The 26490-nt window shown below is 32.8% G+C and overlaps 2 protein-coding genes across 6 annotated transcripts in view; one reads left to right on the top strand and one right to left on the bottom strand.

Moving 5' to 3' along the window:
* Positions 1 to 22559, top strand: part of LOC136027435 (probable glucosamine 6-phosphate N-acetyltransferase) — a 28672-nt gene extending 6113 nt beyond the window's left edge. For all 4 annotated transcript variants that reach the window (XM_065704709.1, XM_065704707.1, XM_065704710.1 and 1 more), the window contains exons 2-5: positions 2920 to 3150; positions 8793 to 8923; positions 14217 to 14278; positions 18370 to 22559. In XM_065704709.1, the coding sequence (XP_065560781.1) occupies positions 2937 to 3150; positions 8793 to 8923; positions 14217 to 14278; positions 18370 to 18523 (561 nt within the window). In that variant the 5' untranslated portion in view covers positions 2920 to 2936 and the 3' untranslated portion in view covers positions 18524 to 22559. The remainder of the gene's footprint in view (positions 1 to 2919; positions 3151 to 8792; positions 8924 to 14216; positions 14279 to 18369) is intronic.
* Positions 5331 to 26490, bottom strand: part of LOC136027434 (beta-1,3-galactosyltransferase 5-like) — a 31100-nt gene continuing 9940 nt past the window's right edge. Inside the window, exon 3 of one of the 2 annotated variants that reach the window (XM_065704705.1) lies at positions 5331 to 5567. In XM_065704705.1, the coding sequence (XP_065560777.1) occupies positions 5521 to 5567 (47 nt within the window). In that variant the 3' untranslated portion in view covers positions 5331 to 5520. The remainder of the gene's footprint in view (positions 5568 to 26490) is intronic. The other variant, XM_065704704.1, reaches the window with a different exon arrangement.

The raw sequence follows: 26490 nt of genomic DNA, 5'->3' as shown, positions 1-26490 counted from the left end.
GACTAGGCCTATATATTGAACCATATAGAGGGATAAGATGCATTGTTGTGGTAAGAACTGTTATATTGAAAAAAAAAGAAATGAGAAATCTTATGGTACTGCTTTTATTTTATTAAAATGATTCCTTTAGAAGGGCTGTCTAGCTACAATGTTGTCGCACTGTTAGCATTAAAGTTTAAGTTTTGATAATGATGCTTTGAGATATAGACCCATTCTGTTTGTTTGCTTTTAGTATAAAACAGATCTTAAAAACAATGAAATTTTAAGATGATAGAATCCATAAAAGATAGTACTTGTGTTTTATATGGTATACACTCAAGAAGTGAAGTTGGGTTAATTTTGATGAAATAAACAAAAATATGATGAAAATATAATACTTTAGTGACAAAATTAGGTACTTGTCTCTTATAGCCAGCACACTCAAGTTCTGTCAAAAAGTGAAGTTTGGTTAATGCTAATGATACAAAGCAAAATATGATGAAAATATAATAATTTATCAACAAAACTGTAAAAACTACAACAAAGAATTACAGAAGGGGGCCACCCAGACCACATTAAATTAAATACATAACTTAAACTAATCTAACCAAAACACCAACTAAATATTTAATTAAAACAAAGCTACTATGTAGTTTCTCACCAAGCCAAAGCTAATATTGTCTGGTAGAAAGACCATGAAAACTGGTTATTGACTCATGTTTATGATACAAGTTCTTGAATGTGGTGGCTATAAGACAAAAGAACCCAAAATTATGAAAACTACAACAAAGAATTATGAAATGGGGCCACATAGAATGCATTATATTAAATACCTAATCCAACCAAATAAAATACCCAAATACCTAAATTGTATAGAAATCTGCACAAGTTATTCCAATTCATAAGAAAGGTGATAAGACAGATGTAGGCAACTATTGCCCAATAGATATTCTTTCCCCAATATCTAAGGTTCTAGAAAAAACTATTAAAAAAAGAATTGTATTGTATTTTAATAAAAAGAATTTATTTACTAAAAATCAGTTTAGATTCAGGTTGGGTCATTCCACTGAACAAGCTATTGCTGTACTAATCTTAGAGATTAAACATTCACTAAATGATGTTAATCATGTGTCTGCTCTCTTCTATGATATAAAAAAGGCATTTGATATGCTAAATCATGAAATCTTGATGGAAAAAATTAATAACACAGGTATTAGAGGTAAAGGCCTAGATCTAATAAAATCTTACCTGCATGATCAAAAAATTCAGGTAGAAATAAATGGACATCTGTCAAGCCATATTGTTATTGATGATATTGGAGTCCCCCAGGGATCAGTATTGAGGCCATTACTATTTTTGATATGTATAAATGACCTTCCAATGTGTTTACCCCAAGATAATAGCTTAGCAGTAATTTTTGCAGATGATACAGCTGAGACAGTAAAAGCTAAAACTCCTTCTTTGTTGGTTGAGAAAATGGTGACAGCGATGAAATCTTTGAATAAATGGTTTGTGTGTAACTGCCTAGCTCTAAACTTTTCTAAAACTGAATTCATGATTTTTGATGGTCACAACAGTTGATAAATAAAATTACCATAGATGAGTCAATTGTAAATCAAAGTAGGATAAAAAGAATACATTCATTTTGTTACCTTGGGATTATTTTTGATGAGCTTTTATCTTTCTGTAAGCATTCTGATTATTTGAGATTGAAACTTGCCCATCACTTAGGTTGTCTTCATAGACTGAAACAGGTGTTTCCTTTTTCCATCCTTAAAATTTTATACCATTCTCTAATTGAATCATATCTTAATTATTGCCCCATAGTTTATCTCAACACATTTATGGTCCATCTGCAACCTCTTCAGATAATTCAAAATAAGGCAATTAGAAATCTGGGTACTTTTGTTCATTGTCTTGCAAGACTTAAAAATCTGTCAGAAACCCTAACTTTATATATTTTGCTCAATATACTTAATCTCAAACAATTGAAGGACGTGCATACAGCAATGTGGTATTATGATATCCAATCCTCAACAAATTATTTCCATGATTTGGGTATAATTGATACTCCCAGTTTTCCTGCCCACTGCACCCACTCCAAGAAATATTGTCTTCCGCCAATCAAATCAGAAAGAGCTAGATTCTCAATCAGATACCAGATTCCCCATATTGTAAATAAACTTAACTTAGTAGAAATGTCCCAAAGTTTCATAAGTCGATTTTCTTTGAAAAAACATATTTCAAAAATAGTTCTTTGCCTGGATGTTGGGATTGATTAATAATAGATTTTAGTATGTATTTTGCTGTGATGTTCTCATGCTGGGGTGGCCTCCTCTATTATATCCTACCTTGTATGTTTTTTTTTGTCTTAATTTTTTTTCTCTTTTTGGAATTATTAGTATGACAAGATGTTGGGTTTTTTTTCTATGCATTTGTACTGCCCCAGCCTTACAAGCTTTGCTCTCTGTTGGGGCATAATATTGTTTTCTATATTTTTAATTTGAATTGATAAATATTGATTGATTGATTGAAACCAAAATACCATCTCTATATATTAAACATTTAATAAAATATACCTACAACATGGATTTCAACTGAGCATAAGCCAATGTTCTTCAAATACTTATTATTGTCTACTAACCTGGCTAAACTGGTTATTGTCTGATCTATAGATCCAAATTCTTGAGTGCGTACCATATAATACACAAGTACCATCATGGTATTACACTTGTACCATGAGTATATTATATATATAATTGTATTACACAAGTACCATATTTGTGTATTATATGGTACAGTTGGAAGACAACCAAAGATGTTAAATTTACCTAAACACTGGTTTTTCGCAGCAAATATCTTTTTATTTTGGATTAGTCAATCCATGTCCTTTGTTATGTTAAATTTTTAACTAAGTTTAATAACATCTTAATCTTTCAGCTTGTTCCTTTGAAAAAATGGCACAGAATGGACTAAATAATGAGGAAACTATGTTGTTTGATCCTGAAATATTGCTCAACATAGATTACAATGCAGTCAATGCATTAATGTCATCAGCTGGTACAGACTTCAAACTAAGACCATTGAATAGAACTGATTTTTCCAAGGGCTATCTAAAACTTCTTCAGGAACTTACTACAGTTGGAGAAATTTCACAAAAACAATTTGAAGGTTTGTTAAAATATTTGTTTCTTTCTCACTGCAATTATACTTTGTTTAATCTGTGCATTCAAAGTTTTCTTTTGTTGTAGATTTATTATAGAAATTTCATAGTTATTTCTTAATTTATTTTTTAATTTTAATGCATAAACTATCTTTTTCTGGATTGGTCAAATGCATTTCCTGGCATTTTTTATTATTAAATAAAAAAACAGGTTTTTTGTAAGTGCAAATAAAGAGCAACATTAAAACTTAAAATGAACAGAAATTATTCTGTACATGAAAGGGTTGTCCCCTCCTGAACGCCCCACTCTTTGTGCTAAAGTTTGACTCTTTCTCACAACTCTACTTTTTAAAACAATAAAAAACTTTAGCATAAAGAGTAAGGTGTTGAGGAAAGGACAACCCCTTTCATATATGGAATAATTTCTGTTCATTTTAAGTTTTAATGTTGCTCCTTACTTGCAGTTAAAAAAACTTGTTTTTTATGTAATTTCTGAACTTTTTTTAATTAATGCATGTTTTGATTTTGGCTCACCAAACATGAATAATTAAAACGAAATTTGCATTTTTTGGTTAAATAGCTTTTTCATAGTTTTGATCAGACGATTTTGATAACAAAAAAGTGGTGGGAGAGGAGGCCTAGTTGCCCTCCAATTTTTGTTTACTTAAATAGGCAATAAGAACTTTTTATTTTTTTGCAAAGTTTTTATTCATACTAAATATACATAACTTATATACATAATCAACTTCTATATTTGTATATTTTTATTACGTGAATGAGGGGGGTTTGTCCCCTTGTCAATTGCTCACTCTTTACGCTAAAGCTTGAATTTTGTCCCAATTCTTTAAGAATAACCCCTGAATCACAAAGGCCATAGAATAAATAGTTGAAATTACTAAAAGTACTTCAGCCCAAAGAGCAAGGGGCTGAGGAGAGGACAACCCCTTTCATATACAGAATAATCTCTGTTCATTTTAAGTTTTAATGTTGCTCCTTACTTGCAGTTAAAAAACTTTTTTTATTTAATTTATGAATGTTTTTGAATTAATGCATTTTTGATTTTGGCTTTTTGCACATGAATAATTAAAGTGAAATTTGCATAATATTTTTTTTTTGTCTAAATGGCTTTCTCATAGTTTTGATAAGAGGATTTTGATAAAAAAGGGGCGGGGGAGGAGGCCTAGCTGCCCTCTAATAAATATACATAATTTACAAATTAACTCACATAACAAACTTCTGTATTTGTATGTTTTTAATATGTATATGATGGGGTTTGCCTCCTTATCAATACCTTGCTCTTTACACTAAAGCTTGAATTTTGTCCCAATTCTTTAAGAATGACCCCCTGAATCACAAAGGCCATAGAATAAATAGTTAAAATTACTAAAAATACTTTAGTGTAAAGGGTGAGGTATTTTGGAGGAGACGAACCCTCTTATATATGTAATAATTTCTGTTCGTTTTAGATTTTAATGCTGCTCCTTACTTCCAGCTGAAAAAACTTTTTTATTTATTTTCTCATTTTTTTAAATAATGCTAGAAAATCCTGTGCCTTCTTCATGGAAATTCTCTTCTCTCATGATAAATTCCTCCATGGAATAATCCTCCCACGTAACCCCCCTCCCCCTGTTAACGCAAAAAAGTCCCCCTGAAAATGTCTGTACACTTCCCAATAACCATTACTATATGTAAACAATGGTCAAAGTTTTTAACTTGCAGCCCCTCTCCTGGGGACTGTGGGGGATTAAGTTGTCCCAAAAGACATAGTTATTAGTTTTTTCAACTATTCTGAACAAAAAGGCTATCCCAAAATTTTTGTCTGGTGATTTTGGGAAAAAATAAGCGTGGGAGGGGCCCTAGGTGCCCTCCAATATTTGGTCACTTAAAAAGGATACTAAAACTTTTAATTTTTGTTAGAAGGAGCCCTCTTGTCGCATTTTCTGACAATTGGGTCGATATGATCACCCCTGGGAAAAAAAACAAACAAAGACGCATCTGTGATCTGTCTTCTGGCAAAAAATACAAAATTTCACATTTTTGTACATAGGAGCTTGAAACTTCTATAGTAGTGTTCTCTGATGCGCTGAATCTGATGGTATGATTTCTGTTAAGATTCTATGACTTTTAAGGGGTGTTTTCCCCTATTTTCTAAAACAAGGCAAATTTTTTTCAGGCTTGTAACTTTTGATGGGTAAAACTAAACTTGATGAAACTTGTATATTTTAAATCAGCATAAAAATGCAATTCTTTTGATGCAACTATACCACCAACTGTTTGAGAGACCAGCTATGGAAGAGAGTAAATGGTTGTTGATAGAATTCAAGTTTTTGGATACAAAAACTAGACCAAAGAATCTTCCTTTTTCTTTATTTTGGTCATTATACAAACATAGAAATGCTCCTCTTTGCTTTGACATTTTGGTTACCTATAAAGAAAATTGTTCAATTACCAAAAAGTTTCTGATTTTTATTTTTTTATTGTCATATAATTAACATAAGACTTATGCAGTGGGGTATAGGGATAAAAAAAATCTTAAAGTGCCATAATTTGCTAATCATTTACATGTATTGATCCGGTTTTTTGTTCTTTTGAAGTCTTGTTCCTTGAGCATGAGTTTTGTCTATAAGGATTAAAAAAAAAAATCTTGAAGTACCATAATTTGGTAATCATTTACATTTATTTATCCTGTTTTTATTCTTTTGAAGTCTTTTTTCTGGAGTAAGAATTTATTTTTCAAAAACAAAACAAAAGATATTAGGTCAGAATAAAGTTTTATTTTAAAAATATTCATTCTACTTTACTTGTACTGCTAATTGCTTTCAGTATTTTTTACACTAAAGCAAAACCAAATGAGAATTAACTATTTATGCATGATACATAACAATGTTTTTGAATTTAACTCTTATTGTTATCATTCTTAAAATAAGAAAGATTATAATCCTGTAATTTATTAAAATATCTTTGCTTTGCCAATAGTGTTAAGCATCTTTGCTGTAATAATGCCCTCTTCAAATCTGGGAATTGTTAAAAATGGAGTGTATATATAAGCTCTGTCCTGCTGCTTTGGGGATTCAAGCCCTAGCTATTTGGCCTTTTCTCTCTGCAACACTGACTAATAGCATGTAATTATTAGCCTATAAAACATAAGGATTCACAGTGGTGTGATAGTTTTAAAATATCAGTCTACACTCACCTTCTGTGCTTCCTATTTTGCATAGTTAAACAGAGATGAATCATTTATGACCTAAAATTATTGTCGCACTCACATAAGCTCCAAGGTGGGATCAAGATATGATCCTGGGGGAGGAGGAATGTATTCTCCATGCCTAATTTTTTGTTCAAAATTTTGCTGCTTGGTCTTCCTTGCTGTATTATCCTTTAAATCTAATTATTATTATTATTGTTTATTGGAAAACCGTCACAAAAAAAAGGAAAAGACAGAGCAATAAACGAAAGAAAAAATAAAGTAAAAAAAAGAAGAAATACACACTAAGCGCGAAAACAAACACTGGACCAGTACTGAGAACCTAAGGAATTCTAAGCACAAGTTTGGTTTTCCACAGCTATAATGGGGTCAGCAATGCTGAATTTTCTAACCAGATAAGAGTTGTGAGTCCAAGGGGAAAAACGTAAAAGATATTTTGCGAACCAGAAGAAAATTGAACGAATTTTTGACTTGTCGGATTTTCTGAGCATTTTCCAAAACGGCGACATGTACAGATAATATGGTAGAGTGACAGAGTTGAAAAGTTTCGAAAGAAGACGGTGGTTGAAGCATAACTTATTCGTTACAAAAGAAGCATATGATAACCCAACTCTACACTCAATGTAAGCTATTAATAGTTGGTGCGTATGCATTATTGACGAACCAATGGGAAGACCAAGGTAGGTGATATGAGCTACTGGCTTGTGAATTCACTAATGTGAATTGTGGGATCCATGTAAGAAAAATCCAGAATAATAATTATACAGATACTCCATGTAAGAAACCTTTCGCCCCCCTATCTTTACACACCATATGTAAAAAAAACAATTAGAGAAAAAGAACACAGAATTCAGTACAACATAGATGAATTTCATAGTTGGGTATAGTGTTTTTAGGCTGAAAAAGAAGCTTTTTGGTGTCAAGAAAGTGCAAGATTGCACTTGAATCAATAAAAATTATCCTTTTAGCTGGGAGGCTAATGATCTCTGCAACCTCCTGTAAATACAAAATAATGTTTTTGCATTTTGCCTAAACATCAGAGTAAGTCTAATATTTTTTTTTGAGTTGATGCAATTACTGATTATTACCTTGTTTACCTTAATTCGCACTCCAGAGCGAATTAGTTGCAAAATGTATGTGATGTATGTGAAATAGTAAATAGAGGTATATTAGATGTTGCCTTCCGTTCTACTACCATTATTGAATTCAATCATCCCTGGCGAAACTTGAGTAAAAAATTTAAATAATAACCCTATTGAAGGTTCAGTAAAGATTACATATTATTTGAAGGTGTGTCTGAAAATTGATCCTGTTTGCAGATCTTTGAATTTTCTGATCTGTTTTTTCTTAATCTTTCTCTATAGTGCGGGTGGGGGGGGGGGCGCTGCATAGAATAATGCATATTTTGTTTTTAAATTTCTTTGCGTTGATGACTGATTTTGGAGTATCTGCATATTTGAAGACAAATTTAAACTGAGAGCATTTTCAGTGTACATTCCCTGTCATTAAAAATGTTTTTTATCTTTTTTTGTCATTATTGATCTTATAATGTAAAAGGTGTTGATCAGTATAACTTGGTTGTGGTCAGCGGGATTTTGTAAGGATGCTGTTCAAAAAAGTTCAGTTTAACTTGTGAAAACATGTGTAATATGAGCTTTTAAAGGTCTTCCTTGGAAAGATGGGCTAATTCATGCACTTTTAGAGAAGAATTATTCACAAAATAGAAATATTTTAAAGTTTATAGTAACAAGGGAGAAGAATGAACTACCTAGTTAAGTCAGTGCAGTGAAGATAAGTCCCACGTCTCTAGCCTGGTCTTCCCATGGGATCCCTTCAAGGCTGTATCCAGGGGATTTATATGGGGTTTGACTCCCATCCCCAAATACTTGTCTGACTCGTAAAGCCGTAACAAAAAAAATTAAAGCAAAAATTTTTTTAATGTGTTTTTTAAAGTGTTTTGTTGTACTTCCCCCCTCTCGGAGAAAAGTTCTCTTGTATAGTTGGGATCATTTTAACACAAAAATGTTTAAAATAAAATTGCAACTTGATTGGCTATTCATTCTGTGGATGTCAAGTTTGTGCCATTTGAATTGTTTAAATGAAGACGAAGGAGGATAAAGAAAAAGTATTGGTATTTTATTCTCACTCCGGTAACCAGAGTCATTTGTAACGGATTGGTACTAAAATAATTACGACTTATCACCCAGGCCCCGTGAGCCCAGACCTTAGGGTCAGTCCAACCCAACAAAATTTTGAATTTTGTAAAGATGCCGTTTACCTCCTTTTGAAATATTTTTTTCTAAATTTGTAGCCCACTATTTCGATTTGCTTTCAGGTTGAGAGGGGGGGGGGCTCTACTCAAGTCCAGATTTTGGTTACATAGGAGCTTGGGTACACAATTTGAATTTCTTTGTTTTCTAATTTAACGTTTTTTGTTCATTTCAGCTCAATTTGATAAGATGAAATTAACAAGCGATGGGTATTTTATCATTGTCATTGAGCATGTACCTACCCAGACCATTGTTGGAAGTTCGTCTTTAGTAATTGAACACAAATTTATTCGAAACTGTGCAAAGGTTTGTGTGAATTTTTAAATGATAGCTTGTCTTTCTCTATTGATCAAATGTACAATTTTGAGTAAATATAAATTACAACACATAGACACAAATGAGTAATAATAATAACGTTTTTGGAAAAATGTGCACTTGATTTTTTTTCTTAATTTGAAAGATTGCTTAAATATTTTATATTTAGGCTCACAAACAATATTTTACATTCAGGCCCTGCATGCCTAAAATCTTTCAGAAGGTCAAATCCAATTAAGAAATATGTTGTAATAGGTGGTTTGCAAAAACTATATGAATTCTCAGGGAACACTCAATACTAGACTGTCTAATTTATGTTCGAATTTCTGGAATGATAGTGTGACATAAGGATACTGTCTTTAGACATCGTTAAAGCCAGACTGAAGGGCGTATCGAAGAAATTATACGTGTAGTTGGTTGTCTGTTTGTGGTTTTTAAGAGTTTACTAAGGAATTGATTGTATTGTTGTTTTTGATAGATCTACCTGCAATGAATATGCAGTAAACGTTGGAGTGCCATTGTTTAGCATGTCCAGATTCATGCTTTTCCGCGTATATGTTAGTAATATAAGGGGGAGGGACAATTTCATGAATTCTGTGCACATTTTTGCTGATGATACCGCTGTCCATGCGGCTGTCTATAATCATGATTGTGGTTTTTAAGAGTTTACTAAGAAATTGTATTCTGTATTGTTGTTTTTGACAGATCTACCTGCCATGAATATGCAGTAAACGTCTGGGTTCCATTGTGTAGCATGCCCAGATTCATGCTTTTCCATGTGTATGTTAGTAATATAAGGGAGAGTGGCAATTTCATCAATCCTGTGCACATTTTTGCTAACGATACCGCTGTTCATGTGGCTGTCTATAATCATGAAAACTCAATCACATATGCCCTTTCCATACAAGAAGGTTGTCCGAAGATAGGAATTTGATGTGACGTGGAGATGGGGAATTTAAAGGTATCCAAAATAATGGAGCTAAACGCGACTCCATCAAAGTCTTTTGTCGACATCCGGACTTGATTTTTAAAAGTGAAGCTCTCAAGAGAACTGAAGAACTACGTTATTCTGGAAAACATTTATTAAAATACCTCTTTAAGGGCGCACACCTTGATCAGCTCAGGACCCCTTGGTCGTGAAATTTAGGTGTGATTTTTTTTTGTGAGAATTTATTGCTATTCGGATCGATCTACTCTCTACGAGGCTTGTAATCGGCTTTTACAAAATATGGATGTCCTGTATTTTTTTTATAGGTCCTAAAACCCCATTGGTACCACTCCTCCGGATCCAAAATAGGGTCTTAAGAGAGGGCTATCGCAGTGATCAGATTTCATTGCAATCTTAGAGCAAGAGATTTGAAATGGCCTCACTGGTAGTTTTCCACAAGTACATTTACTGTTATATCTCTGACGAGCTTTCCCGACTAATTCTGTCATCTGACAAGACACCAAGATAAACCTTTGAAATACTGTTCGCTCGACCCAATGGGAGACGCTTTGCTCTGATTTCTAGAAGGTCAACTTTATCAGACCCTACACTTTTACTTGGAATAACATCCTGAGCAATTGCTTTTCCAAGGGGTGGCGATTGCCCCCCCCCCCTGCCCCCTCACTTGGGTGCAGTTTAATTTTGTAATGTTTTTGCGTACATTTATGTGATTTTGTTGAACTACGAAAAAAAAAATGGATTCTTGAAATTCTAGCCTACCAGTATATCGAGTAAATAAAAAAAAAGTACACAAATTTCAGTCAGTTACTGTAAACGTAGTAAAGAGTATACTCCTTTTTTTGGAGATTTATTTATATTATTTTTGTTGTTTTATAATTTTTTCTTCCCAGCTCATCACATACAACGGATGCTCAATGTAAGTTTGGAGAGAACTCACTCGATTACAATTGCTAAGCATTCCTTTTTTAAGTTATAAGACGGAGCAGAGGTGCCTAACCACCCTTGAGCCCCCTGAAGCCCCTTGCGAGCTTAGACAAAGTTTTCAAGATAGCTGTTTCGATCAGTATATTTGAAAAAACCTTCAGAAATCTACCTCCAGGGATGACAAATTATGTGAAGAGCCTGATTCAAAAAAGAACCTCAAACATTGCTCCTAGTATAATGGTAATTTAATTAGAAACTTAAATTAAAAACTAAAATTAGAAACTTAAACTGGTCATCTAAAAGAGTCTGAAGTCATTCTGTCGTTTTGGTGCTATGTGTCAATATCACAAAAGCTTAGAAATCGTGAATACTTCTTGGTTTGATGTTTTCTAATACGGAGCTAGATAGTGATTTTCCTTCGTTCTGGAGCTTTTGCGGAAGAGCTTTTAACATGCACAATATATTCAGTCTCAAGTTTGATAATTTAGAGGATTGGATACATGCTATTGGGAAGTGTTTAACACGGGAAAACCCTGTGTCTTTTCATAAGAATCTGTGTGGAAAACTAGGAAATTTCGCTCAACTTGCTCTTAAGTATGCGAAAAAGAGACCATTAAAACAGGGTGCTGTTAAAAGTTGAGCATAAAAGGACTAAGACCATTTATCAACTACAAATAAGGTAAAAAAAACACTATGATATAAATAATTAGCGTTGTGAAATAGTAGTAAAGATGTGAAATATAATTTTTGGGACTATGATCCAAATTTTCAACCGAAGAGGAAATTTATAAGCTTATTAATTGGCGGGTGTTTGATTGAGAGAGAGAGAGAGAGAGAGACTTTTATTTTCAAAAGGACTTTGACAGTGCATGGCGCTTAATTAGTGCTTTATGTCAGGTATTATATGTCAGGTAAAAGAGCCTCAAACATTGCTCCTAGTATAATGGTAGACACATTGTCAGAACTTGTTAAGATTTCTGATCTAGCCTAGATGACTTTAACATGACTTCGGTAATATGATATCATATCTATATAACCCCACTAGGTTGTATCATTAATATAACTTATAGGGGGCTAGACTGAGCTTAAAAAGAGATCACTTGGGCCCATCCCCCAAAATTTTACGTAGTGGAGTTCGCAGTCTATTGGGAAAATCAAAATCACTAGCACTTTTTCTGAGTAGTTGACAATTGGTACACAACTGAATCCAAATTTGTCTGTGACATTCTGTATTTTTTCTGTGGCATAACATGTTACAGGAACAATGTTCTTTTGCTCAAAGTAGTTGATTAAGTCTGACTTATCTGACTCTAGAAAGTTCGTTCACTCTAGAAAGCCCCGAAGGCTGGATGGTATTAACAGACAGAGTTTCTCAACAATCGTTTTCCCTTTCCTTTATTGAAACCTCAGACTTTCTCCCTATTTCTTGGTGTCAAGAACTTCTTTAAACATTTAGCCTATAAAAAGTTCATCGTCTTCACACTCGCATCTACATATTCAGTCGAATAGAAAAGAATGGTGTGTCCTCTTTCAGCTGTTATATTTACTAAACCCGCAGGTAAGGCATAATTCTGAAATTTGAAAGTATAATTCTGCCATTCAAAAATATATTGGGTAGCGCTGAAGTAATTGTCAACTTTCCTAGAATTGGCTCCTTTTAAACAATCGATGAAATCAATAAACCGTACACTTTCCCCTAATGTTCCACCAGAGTTTTCACTTAGAGTTCAACCAGATAATGAAAGGAAACGGCAACCATAATTGTGTGACAAGGTTCAAAATAAAAAAAAAATTGTTTTTTAAAAGTGAAAAACGTCGAATTTTACATTGCCCAGATCAGTTATCTTGCCAAAGACAAATATGTTTGATGACAAAAAAGGTAAACATACAATTTAAGATGTATCCTTTTTCTTCTACTAATAGTCTCAAACCACGATATAGTTTATGTTTTGGGCTTGGTCTGAGTGCCAAGTGAGACAAACCTTTCACTAAATTCCACCATTCCTCTAGTAAACACGGCATCTTTAAAGGAATCCATGCGTGTTAATTTGATGACTTCTTGAAGATCAGCCCAAAAATATAAAGTACCTTAAGAGTTTGTTTTTGCATGTTTTTGGTATAAATCTCTGATTGTCTGGTCTCATCCATGTGACATTTCCAATAAATCTAATGTAGCGTGGCGTCCTTCAGATTATCTTCGTTGTGGTTTGATCATGGTCCTTAAATTTGAATCAATACTTCTCCTTTAAAACTCCTTAAATTCTTCATGGCCTAGCTCGGGAAATTTACTTTTCTATATAAATCATAAAAACAATCAAAACTTGGATGGGAATTCAAGAAATCGTTTTACATCCTTTGAATCGTCATGTCATTAGGAGGATACCTCCAATTTAGGACATATTCTCTTCTGTAATATGCGACTCTTGGTTGTACATTTTTATATGATCAAAATATTTATATTTATATCTATTTTAATTGGTTTTGGATGTTTATTTATTTTCGTCTGATGCATTAGATGTCATTCTTGTCATAGCATCTTTATCAATATCTGCTAAGGTGTCGTAAATGACTGAGTTTTTTCCTAAAACATTCTGTAGTTGTGAGAAAAAAGCTATTGACTCTAATTTTTGTTTCCTTCTCTGTCATTAATAGTATATATAAACGAGTTGTTCCTTATTTCTGAAACTCCTCGTTGTCTCTTAATTGATAGTTTTAGAGCACATAACATAATAAAATCGCTTTGAGTAAAATCTTTTTCCCAAAATTCAGTATTCATTTTCTTGCAACAATCTTCTGAAAAGGTTAAGTTGCATTTTTCATTGCAGAGTGGACGTTGAGGGCGGTTTTATCTTAACTTCTTAGCCCTGATGAGGGTTTTTTTTTCTTGGAGGGCTATACTTTTTTTTCTAATTCTTTTTGTCCTCTTCTCTGTTACAACTTCATTTGTTTCTTTTTGTGTTTCTTCAATATTGATATCGCCGTTTTTGTTTGTATATTTGAGTTTTTAGTATATGAAGAATTTGCAAACTGAAAAGACCCGAACTCTCAATAGTTTTTCTTTACTTGATTTTAAAGGCCCTAAGTAGGCTACGAAACGCTGTTGGATTTAGGTGATCTAACTATTTAATTGGTATCTAGAGCCTTTTTAAATCAGGAATGGTCTCTAAAAGGAGTTAGGGGTAATATAAATCAAGTTGTTACTTGCTTATTTATGGGAGTTGGGCCTTAAGTTTTAAAAGAAAGGTATGCCTTCCAACATAGATACATAATCTAAAAAAAAATTCAAACGAGAAAATTTGCAGTTAGGGCCTTTTCACTGATCAAGGCAGATTTGACTCCCACAGAGCACTTTGTTTATAGAATACCTGTCATTAATATTCCAGTCTCTTAAATAATCAACTTCTTTTTTAGCGTGCTAGACTTGAAGATGTTGTTGTATCAAGTAATCAACGAGGAAAGCAACTAGGGAAAATGTGAGTAACACTTCTTTCAAACCAAATAAACCCGTAATAAACACATTGCACAAAGAATGAGTTAACAAACAAATTTCACCATTGTGTATGCATTTTGAAAACTCCTGCCGTCCTAAAGACCCACGTTTCCCTAAGGAATTCTTCTTACATGTTAAAATATCCCTTAAACTTAAAGGTTGCATTTGGTGGTTCTCCAAAAATGGGAGTTACAGTTAGCTTAGCTAGTTTTTTTTTATCTATTGAACCATAGGCGTATAGGTTAGGTACTGCAATTTTCTATGCTTCTGTGGAGGTATCTGTATGGTTTAACCTTGGGTTAATGGGAGCTAAAGACTTCCAACGTCACTAATGAGTTGCCTTTCATAGCAGCGGTAGGAAAATTCAAAGGAAGCTTAATTGCAATACATTTAGAATCATATTTAGAAAAAAGGGCCTTAGTCTGTTATGTCCAAGTAGGCCTCCTTCCCCACCCCTTATTTCTCAATATCGTCTGATCAAAACTGAGAGAAAGCCATTTAGCCAAAAAAAAAAAAGAATTAACATACAAATTTAATTTTAATAATTTATGTGCGGAGAGCCAAAATCAAACATGCATTAATTCAAAAACGTTCAGAAATTAAATAAAAAAAACTAGTTTTTTTTAACTGAAAGTAAGGAGCGACATTAAAACTTAAAACGAACAGAAATTACTCCGTATATGAAAGGAGCTTTTCCTCCTCAACGTCCCGCTCTTTAAGCTAAAGTTTGACTCTTTGCCACAGTTCTTCTTTTTAAAACAATTAAAAGCTTTAGCGTAAAGAGCGAGGGATTGCGGAGGGGACAACCCATTTCATATACGGAGTAATTTCTGTTCGTTTTAAGTTTTAATGTCGCTCCTTACTTTCAGTTAAAAAAACTATTTTTTTTTTAATTTGGATAAAGAATCGATATGCAATTTAGTTATTATAAAGAAAGAAAGAAAGGACAAGAATATGCTCGGCAAGCACTAGCACAAGAACTTGTTTTAGTGGATGATATTTCAGGGTAATTAGGCTTTTAAATAAAAATTCCAAAAAGTAGTTGTGGTTCTAGACCTGGGCATGGGGGGAGGAGCAGCTGCCCCCACCCTGTTCTTGTGACACCTAACATTAAATCCCTTTTATTTTATATTGACTGTCCGACTATCTCCCTCATGACTATCTACCTTAGTTCTGCCCTTGGAATGACGTATGGATGGACAAGTATTCACTTGTTATCTACCAACAAGTGAAAAGGCATCATTTTTATACATTTCTAAAAAGGACATATGCCAGATTTGCCTCTCACTCACTCGGACCATCTGTCTTGTAAAGAAAAACAAGGCAGGTTATATATACAGGTTACATACCTGTGATATACCTTGCCCCCCAGATTATGAGGCCTAAACCGTTGCTGCCAAAAAGCAGGTTAACTATTTTGAAAATAATAGGACAAACTAAATACCTTGATATTTTTAGAAATCACTGGCCCAAACGCCCACCCGCCTACTCCTCTTGCGTGAGTGTCTGGTACCATTGAAATAAGTACATGTTTTCAAAAAATTAAATTTTAGGAAGTTCTGGTAATAATTTATTTTATTAAGTTAGTCAGATTAGTAAAATAGATGCTCAACGTGGCCTCTTGCTTGCATGCCTGGAAGTTGTTCTGTGTCCACCGAGTTTTAACTAATTGTAGAGGTAAACTGAAGTGCATAGCAATTTCCACCAAACTAAAGTCTATGATACCTCGGTATTAGTTGATTTAAGAAGTTTAGTTTAAATATTCAAAATAAACAGTTGTAAATTATTGAGATGAGTTATAATTACTAATTTATCACTCAAAATTAGCAAAAGCTGCTTTATTTTCTTTGTGTATTGGACTCCCAGAAAATTGAGTTTATTTTGGTATCCTGTGTCAAGTAGGAGGAGTTAGCCGGAGAGGATATAAAAGGATAAAACATAATATTTAATTTTATTTGTTTTTATGCCCCCTAAAAATTATTCACTATGCAATCATATCATTAATCTCATTATTTACATTTCACTAATTTTATTCATAATTATTCATTAATCACAACATTGTATTGATTACATTATTTGAATTATATTCAATTTGTCACATTTCATAATATTTGATTAATTGCTTTTACATTACGTTTCAGTAAATGGATATGCCAATTTTCTGGCTTTTCAGTGTATATTTTTCTGTGCTGGGTATCCCTTGATTTTACGAAATATGTTCTTGTTCACGAAGTAATAAAGTTGAACTTTAAAGTACAAGAAATAACTAGGGCAATTTTAAACAGCATATATTTATACAAAGCATTGTTGTGCCGAGCAACCAGTTTTTATTTGATATTAAATGCAAAGTTTTAGCGAAAATTTATGAGATTTCCTTAAATATATCCTTACTGTATCCTCTGCGACACAAAATGTTTGCGACACAAAAAAAACACAATATTTTGATTTAAAAATTACTAGTATTACCTCCATGGGCAGCATCAAGTATTGCAGCAACCTTTTTGCAGGTTTTACTGGGAAAAGTTCTCCGGGAGCAGCATTTTGGTCTTGTTTATTCGTATTTGATTCGTTCACAGTCATTGTCTATTTGCCATTGATAATATGCCCCAAGAAGAATTCTTTTTCAAACAAAACGGTGATGCATCTTTAAAAGATATTTTAAAATATGCTTTTTGAAACATCCAATTGATAATTTTATTCTCAATTGATGATTCTACACCATATAGACAAGCTAATGTTATATTACTTTGCCCGAAGACATGAAACCTATTTCAATCTTTGTTGTTTTTTGTTTCAAAAAACGCAACATGCACAAACTAAGGCTACGTTTTTTTGCCTCAAAACAAACTGCCTGTTGTTGATGGAAATTTGATTGTGAAAACAATTTGATTTTAAGTTTATCAGGACCAACTGTCATATTAAAACTTTGCTAATAATTGCCGAACTGCATCATAGCATGGCATGATTATTTATAACATTTTCGTAACCTATTGGATTAGGACAAATTTTCTTAGCGTAAAATTTATGGGAAACGAATAAAATATAAGATAATTAGCTCGTTTGTGTAAATCTCTTGACTCTGAAGAACATGATTTGCGACTCTTGCATACAAGTCACTCTCCCTAATTGAGGGGTAGTTTCCAAACGATGAAACTTTAATACCTTCCAGCGCCTGGTCTGTAAAGATCAATGGTTGAAAGTTACACATTTATATTTGCTAAATCGTACGTACCAGTCTACCAAATTTCAAGTGAATGCGGATACTTCAATTCAAAAGATTGTTTGGCTTGGAAGTGATTTGTGCCTCCAAAAATACTACCCTTTTGTCCCCTTGGCTAAAGTTACTTTCCCAATAGTTTCAAGTAGATCTCAGCCCTTTCGTCCAGAAGTCTGAGAAGAAGATTAAGATCCTAAAAACCACCGTTAAACTATCCTGTTTTGGCGAAATAAATGACATATCTTGCTACCTTTCTGCTCAAATTTAGGACGATTCAAAGGCCTACGATTCAAAGGCCTACTTTGTACCTCCAATATCAAAAATCATTTTATTATTTCGCTTCGAACAAGGCTCAACATTTCCATCTCTCTGCTAAAAATTTGGCAAGGAGTAGGAGTAGTTGATTAATAAAAATCCCTACATCATTCCTGCTCGACCAAGCTAGGGTATTTCTGCCTTTATGTTTTAAAGCTTTCTTCTCCTCTGTTTGAAACCGTTATCGCTGTAAAATCTGGAGACTGTTATTCACTGTTATCGCTATTGTCATCCAATTTCTGTCTTTGTTACCGCTATCACCTATTACATTAATCTTAATTTTCATTCTAAAATCTGGAATGCATCCGGACCCAAGGATTATTCACCAAGATGTCACTATCTAGGGGGGACATCTGGTTTTTCCCTGCGAAAGTTTTGTTCGACTCGCACAAAAGTAACAAAAATAAATGTAAAATATGTAATACATGTCCGTGGGAAGATTGTTTTATACTCCCCCCCCCAACAGGAATCATAGATACGGCCCTGTTCAGATATGTTACTTCGTGTGGTGAAGTTTATCAATTATCTTAATTTTATTTCAGATTGGTTGAGACTGTAAAAGCTCTGTCAGTTTATAATGGTTGTTACAAAATTTCCTTGGATTGCAAGGACACCATGGTGCCGTATTACGAGAGCTTGGGGTACAAGAAAGAACCCGGTAACGCTAACACTTTAGTAATACGTCATAATTTGTAATGATATTTACTTGATAGTGTATTCTATTTGTTATTACGTTTGGGTAAATTTTCAGAAGTGGTGGAAGAAAAACATCCAAGTAACATGTTTATTCAGGCTGTTGTATTGATTTAGTTTTATTTAATACCTTTTGGATCGATTAAGTGAAGTCAGATTTCTTTTTCATAAAAATCTGGCTACAGTTAAACTTGCAGATCCAAAAATGTCACTTTTGTTAAAAGTCACTTTTAACGTTAAAAATTCATAATACGCTAGTCTGGAACAGAAAATCGCTTTCGATTAATTATCAAATAGCAAAGTTATACTGGCATGAAGTAAGTTCCAGATTTTTTCTAAGCTCTTTTTCTTCAATTTCTTTGTTTTCTTCAAATTTTTCTTTAACTCGCCTTCTCAACTTCTTTTCTTCATTTTCGACAACTGTTTCGGACACAAAACTACTCTGCTACTAATTGGAAAATTTAACCCTCACCGTTTATGCTTAGCGCTCCGTATACATGCAAAAGGCATCCAGCCCACTAATTTCCCAGATTTAGTTGCAATCGTTACTTTTAGTCACCACGAAAACATTTAACTAGGCATATGTGCCAAAGTCGCTCTTTCCCGCAATATCTCTATTCCATTCGGAATTTCCATATTTTCTTATAATTACGAATAATTCGTATTGTTTTTTCGTTTCTAATGCCCTCTTACTGGAGATAATTCGCGACCTTGTCATCTATCTATATTTATTAAGCTTAATCCCACTAAAACAAAACATTAAAACACAAACATTATAGACAGGGGTGCCAAGCGTTGCAAAGTGTTCCACCCTTGATTCTAAAACATTTATTTTGCATTTTTCATAATAAAAACAGACCCACATCCCTAGACCATGAGAAATATTTTTTTTTGTATCTTCATTAAACCAAAAATAGAAGTAAATTCTTGCACCCCCACACTATATTGTGAATTAGCATCCCTTACCTGATAGCTTACATCTTAATTTAATCCAATCACTGTTGTTACTGCGGAATGAGATTTAAATGTGAATGCAGCATTTACATCCTAAAATTCTCAAATTAAATATAAATAATTGATTGTTATTTTGTAGTTCATCTCTTTTATGTAATCTAATGAGTTGAAGGTTTGTACGTAACGAATAGTTTCTGCGTTAGACAGTGAGTTGTCGCGATTGAGCTACTTACGTCATATTTCTGAAAATTCCAATTTTCTAACGGTAACATAGCTTTTTCGGATTTTAAATTTATTTAAGCCACGCTTCAACATAATGAATCTATCGTAATTTGACATAGTCTTTTTATATTGTTTATTGAGTGTGGATGGACCAGCGTTGCCAGTTTCTTAGAATTTACTCTCTGATGTAGCAATTTATACGGTATTTCAAACATGCTGGTCAATTTTCCAATAGCTTCATTCAGGTTCATGTGATTCGAAATTATTTGGCGTTTTATTGTGTATTGGAGTGGTGTATACTGTAAATTCGTTAGTGCTGAATTTTTAAATGATGCATGAGGTTTTAATTGCAATTATCATTTTACAATTGACTTTAATAGGATTAATAAAAAAACATGCATAATATTGAATTTCAAATAAATTAATTTAACTAAACTATCATTTCTCAACAAAAGAATATGAAATAACCACGAGTGTCATGATATTTAGACGAGCCGTTGAAGTCAGTTACAAATGACTAAAGGCCTGTTTCCGAAAGAACATTTTACTTGTCAATGTATACTGATTCATCAATATTTCAGTATTATTAAATAATTTTTCAGTATTTCAACATCAGTATTTAATGAAGAATAATTTCAGTCATGCATTCATAAAAATACCTACACGTGTAAAAATAGAAAAAAAAAGTTTCAGTCAATAGCTATTGAGTCAAAGGCTCTATTAGTAAAACAGGTAATTAGACTCGGATCATTGTTTTTAACAAAGTATCAGGTGATGACTGACCTTTTGAACCTATTTTACGAAACTTAAAATCTTCGAAAACGATGAATTTCATCAACTAAAAATCAACCAAAATTGTTTCCTCATCTTACTTAATTATTACTAAAATGTGTATTTTAAATGGAAAACAATATACAAAAATGGAAACAATAGAAATAGGAAAAAATGAAAACAGCGTATTTAAAATGGAACGATAATATATTTTTAAATATTCTTATCTCAATTAGAAAAATATAATGTAGCCGAGTGCTGCTTAATACTAAAGTTAGTAGTTTTGCCACTTTTTTGCAAATAATTAACCGATATTGTATAATATGTATATGTACAATATGTACAATATGTATAATAATTAACCGATTATACATATATTATATACATATTGTGTGAAGTATCTGTAAGTGTTTATAAAGTACTAAACTGCCTTTTGAGTCCTATAACCAGAGCAAGGGATATGTGTGGAAACTGAATATTAAAGACTGGTGCACACACATGAATTTACCTGGGACAAGTCCTGGGGGGATTTTGAACTTACAATAAGTTCGAGTAAATTTCAAGTAAAAAAGTACGAGTAATTCGAGTCCACTTTTGAGTAAAATCGAGCAACTTTGTTGTTTAATTAATGCGGCTTATCACTCACCTCAGGAAATTGAAAACGTAATTGAGCTATTTTTCTAAGGTTCAGCTTTGTTTCATGATTTGTGATGAAAATGTCACTGAATTAGAAAAAAATTCCGAAGCATTTTTCCTTGAACATCTTACTTTTCCTTGATTAATATCATCAAATAGATTGTGTTAACGATAGTTCAACTTTAGTTTTCATATAGCACGAGAGTAGTGAGTGTTTAGCCCACGTTAGTGAATTTGAATCCATCCAGTGTATTTATCAACTTTTTTTTTGTATTTCTGGAGCATGCAGCATTCGCCTTAAGGAAAAGACTAAATCGGCTGCATGTAAAGACAACAAGTGATATAAAATACAACTTCAATTATTGTTATTGGTTGAGGGAACCATATAAGGAAAAGCTTATTAAACAAAAAAAAAAACAAAGGTATCCCGTGATTTTTACCTTTAATTACCATGCAGTCATATTATAATTTGTTCTTTCGTAATTAATTAGTAGTTAATTGATTGATTATTTTGTAATTAATTGATTAGTTTTTAATTCTTCTATTTTTCCCTTTTCTTTCTCCTCTTTAGTCTTTAATAGCTTATCGCTTAGGAAGATAAGTAAATGTCTGAAAAAAATTCTGGTGATGTTAACATGTTTTATTATTATTTTCGTATATTAGATGATTCTTTCATTTATGTCTAAGATTATTTTAGTGTGTTGGTTTACTAGGCATAGCTTCAGATTTATGCTATAGTTAATAAAACTGAGTAAAGGGGCATAATCAGAGAGGGGCTGGGGGACCTCCACCCTCTTTGAAATTTGGAGAAGCATAATTTCTGGGTCTTGATACAATGTTAGCTGAGAATTTATGAATCATTAATTAATTAATACTTTAAGAATGTGGGAATACTTAATATATAGCAAAGGCACTGCCCCCGCGAAGACCCTTTCTGATGTCCTACATGGAAACATTGTGTGAACATAAAAAGTGACACAACTTGGATGAACGCGTCTTTGAGAAAACGTAAAACAGCTTGGAGCATTTCCAAATTTCATCACTCGCGTCACTCCAGTTTTAGCACGCTACAATGACTCTCCTTTTAAAATTCTTATTACTTATTATTAAATATTTAATTTTTATATTTATCATTGATCATTATCATTCTCTAATAGATAAATCATTCACGCGTATTGATATCATTAATCTCCCTGCTCTAAAAAAAATTAAAAACTGCCGTACTCTAGGAAGAACGTATTAATTATTCATCCGTTTTTTTAGTTGTGTGATTTTTAACTTTGTACTAAATCTATTACTATGTTAAGAGCGGTAAAGGTGAAATCTAGACTTTATATTTCTTTTAGGTTCGTTCACATTCCTTTTTAGTGAAAAGTTTTGGTGCTTGTGGTATGTTAGGTATTCTTTGTTGTTATTATTTTTTTACATTATGGAAATAATAAAAGTTTATATTAAATTTTGTAGATTGTTGTGTAGTTTCCTAGAGATTAGTATTCTGTGATACTAATTGCCATCTGCTTTTTTTTTCCGATCTTTCAGAAGGAATTGTGTGCTAAAATTATTTTCATAAAAGGTAGAAAATAGGATTCCAAAACTTTGGTATTTCTAGCTTAAAGGTTAGGAAAGATATGTTTTTGTGCGAAAATAAATGCTTCGCAGCAAATTCCTCGTCTTTTCAGCATGCAATACTGCTGCCAACCCTCAAAACTGAATAAAACTAGAAATTCATTTAATCTTTTGAATTAATTAATTTTTTAATTAACATTGATTAATTAACTTAGTTAAGAAAACATCAAGTCAAAAGTGAATAAAAGTAGAATTTGCTGAGGAACTGATATTCGTTTTTCACCATAATACATTAGAAGAAAAGTTCTGACCATATCCGTTTACTTCATTCTTGTATTTCCACTTTCTCGTCTGTAACATTTGTGAAACACGGTTTGCGATCTATGTGTTTTGGTGTTTGTGTTTTGAAGATCCATGTGTTTTGGCATTTGTGTTTTGAAGATCCATGTGTTTTGGTATTTGCCAATGATACCGAGGTACGTAGTAAACTTTACGGTACCTTGATGAATCAAGCTTTGAACCAATAATTTATTGCAATACCAATCCATATGAAGCCATCACAACTGCACACGGTTTTCCTCTATCTTGCTTTATTCGAAGCTCCGCCCTTAGTTCCTTCCCATGACAGTGTGAACCAAGTTGTCAATTCTTGTGACTGTTAATCTTTTTTTTGGTATTTTAATGTTTTCAGACAAAGTGTTGAAAAAAGTGCATGAATTGATGTTTATTTTACAAATAAATGCAGTAACAAAAGTACAACAGACCAGGGATTCTAAAAGCTTATGGTTGTCCATAGAACACACGACCAAACTAAGATAACCCGTGTAAACTACACAAAACACACAATGAGAAAAAAAATGTATGGTACCGGCTAACGGGAAAAAATACAATACAGCTTAATTTTTTTTCCGAGAGACACAACTAAGTGAATTACAATGTTTGTCATTATTCTATACATTTTTTTTTCACGTGTCTTCTAGATTTGTGTATTAGCTAGCAGTGCACCAATCGGGAGAGGGGCATTTGTCACCCCCTCGATTTCTAAAAGATATCTATTTTTTTATTCTTTGAAAAATACACTGTTTTAGGTATTTTCGTTAAAAAAATAGAATTACCATCACCCCCTTCGCCTTAAAAAAAAACGTTTCGCCCTCCTGCTAACATTTTGGTGAGTTACCCACACCCCAGGAACATGGATGTTCGTTCAGCATTTTCATTTGGGGATGGGGGGCAAGAGGGAGTCCACACATGGGGGTGTGGGCTCTAGGCTATCCTAGGGAAAGGATTTTTTTTTGAAAAATACAAGTCTAAACTTATTTTTAAGCTTTCTGAAAACTTAATTTGGAAAATTATTTATAAAGGATATCAAACAGTAAAAAGTAAAGGGGATATGGGCTGCCCTAAGTCTTCAATAGCACATTAAGCAGTAACGAATAAAATTTGCCATTTAGCAAAGACGCTACGCAGCTAATTTCAAAAACATTACCCAATATACAATAAATAATATACACACATCAAACAAACATAAAATTAAGTTGGCAGTCCTGCTTCTGCACTCATCCGGTGGTGAAGACTCATTACGAGATTCTTGGCACCATACTTGAATGGGATATATATATATATATATATATATATATATATATATATATATATATATATATATATATATATATATATATATATATATATATATATATATATATATAGTAGGGTGCCAAGAATCTTGTAATGAGTCTTCACCACCGGATGGGTGCAGAAGCAGGACTGCCAACTTAGTATATATATATATATATATATATATATATATATATATATATATATATATATATATATATATATATATATATATATATATATGGCTAGCCATAGGGGATACATAGAGGTATCCCCTATGCCTCCTGCATCCCATTTAGGTAGGGTGCCAAGAATCTTGTAATGAGTCTTCACCACCGGATGGGTGCAGAAGCAGGACTACCAACTTAGTTTTATAATATATATATATACATATAATATATATATATATATATATATATATATATATATATATATATATATATATATATATATATATATATATATATATTTATATATATATATATATGGCTAGCCATAGGGGATATATAGAGGTATCCCCTATGGCTCCTGCATCCCATTCAAGTAGGGCGCCAAGAATCTTGTAATGAGTCTTCACCACCGGATGGGTGCAGAAGCAGGACTGCAAACTTAGTTTTATAATATATATATACATATATATATATATATATATATATATATATATATATATATATATATATATATATATATCATGAAAAGAGAAATCACCAATGCTACAGCACAAACACACACACACAAAAAAAAAAAAAAAAAAAAAAAAAAAAAAAAAAAAAAAAAAAAAAAGAGACAGAAGGAGAAAAGGAAGACTGTTTTCCTAAATTAGTGATTAATATAGACCAGCACTTGAATGAGGCCTTAACCCTACTCATCCATACAATCACATAGGTCAAACAGCATAGCCACACACAATCAACCATAAAGAATAATCCATGGACAGGCAGTCATGTCGTCAATAAGTATAAGTCGTCATTTACCGAACAATAGAAAAAATAATTCAGAGGCAACACCCAACATAAGGGCTCATCAGGAGAATACACTGGCCTATATAGGGTTTCGCCACTCTAAATTCTCTACCCAGCACAGTGTTGTGGCTACCACAGAATATCCATGGAATCCCCGCGTCAGGTATCACCCCCAAAATACATGCCTATGAAAAAAAAAAACAGCAAATGTAAAACAACCAAGTAAAACCAAAACAAGCTTATCCTGTTAATATATTCCTCCCTTTAGCAACAATAGGTAAACTAAATATTATAAATTTTACCAAATCACAAACATTAACACATTGCAAAAAACCTGAATGAACTAAACAATTATAGAATTCATCTTTACCATGTGGCTAATTTTTTATTATCCCATTCAAGTAGGGTGCCAAGAATCTTGTAATGAGTCTTCACCACCGGATGGGTGCAGAAGCAGGACCGCCAACTTAGTTTTATAATATATATATCCCCTATGGCATAGGGGAGCCATAGGGGATTGCCCCTCTTCGAGAAATCTAGCTGCACTTCACTGAGACAGAAAGGTGGCAACCGCTGGGTCGACCAGTCTTTTGCCGGTTAACACATAGAACTTGTGAAATCTGGGACTGGGGACAGGATGGTTAAATATATGGTTAATATATATTCTTGTGAATCGTATAAAAATCACATTATTAACTCGACCCACTGCAATTTACATAAGCTTGTGCTTTGGGCTGTATTTGAGAGAGTAAGTTTCTTTTTAAATAACTAATATTATGCGTCTTTCAAAAATAGTGGAAATAAACTGAAAGTTGAAAAAACCGTCAACATAAATGCAATAAACAAACACCATTATTTTTCTAGGAAATGCATTCAACTTTCTAAGCAAAAACAGAAATCTAAAAAGGAAACTGTGAAATTTAGAGTATCGATGGCGCGACTGGAGGCGGAAAAATGCACATTTTCTCCTCTCCCCTAAGAGAAAACCTAGATCTGGCACTGTAATCAGTGTTCAGATAGTTTATTCACTTTATCCAAGATGATTTATGAAATCATAAAACACATCCAACAATTTTCGAAAAGTCAAAAATGGGGCTTTGTACATTCTAAGGCTGTTTCAGTGTTCAAGTTCAAGTTCCTTTTATTATCACTATACATCCATTTATGAACAAAAATATCCCAAAGGGCTCAAGGGCCCGTTATTTGGGGAAAAAAAAACAAAATATAAATAAGCGTATATATATA

This window comes from Artemia franciscana, chromosome 5 (assembly GCF_032884065.1).
Source record: "Artemia franciscana chromosome 5, ASM3288406v1, whole genome shotgun sequence".
Classification (NCBI taxonomy): Eukaryota; Metazoa; Arthropoda; class Branchiopoda; order Anostraca; family Artemiidae; genus Artemia; species Artemia franciscana.
The sequence above is the reverse complement of the archived record's forward strand: the minus strand, read 5'-3'. Positions and strand labels throughout refer to the sequence as shown.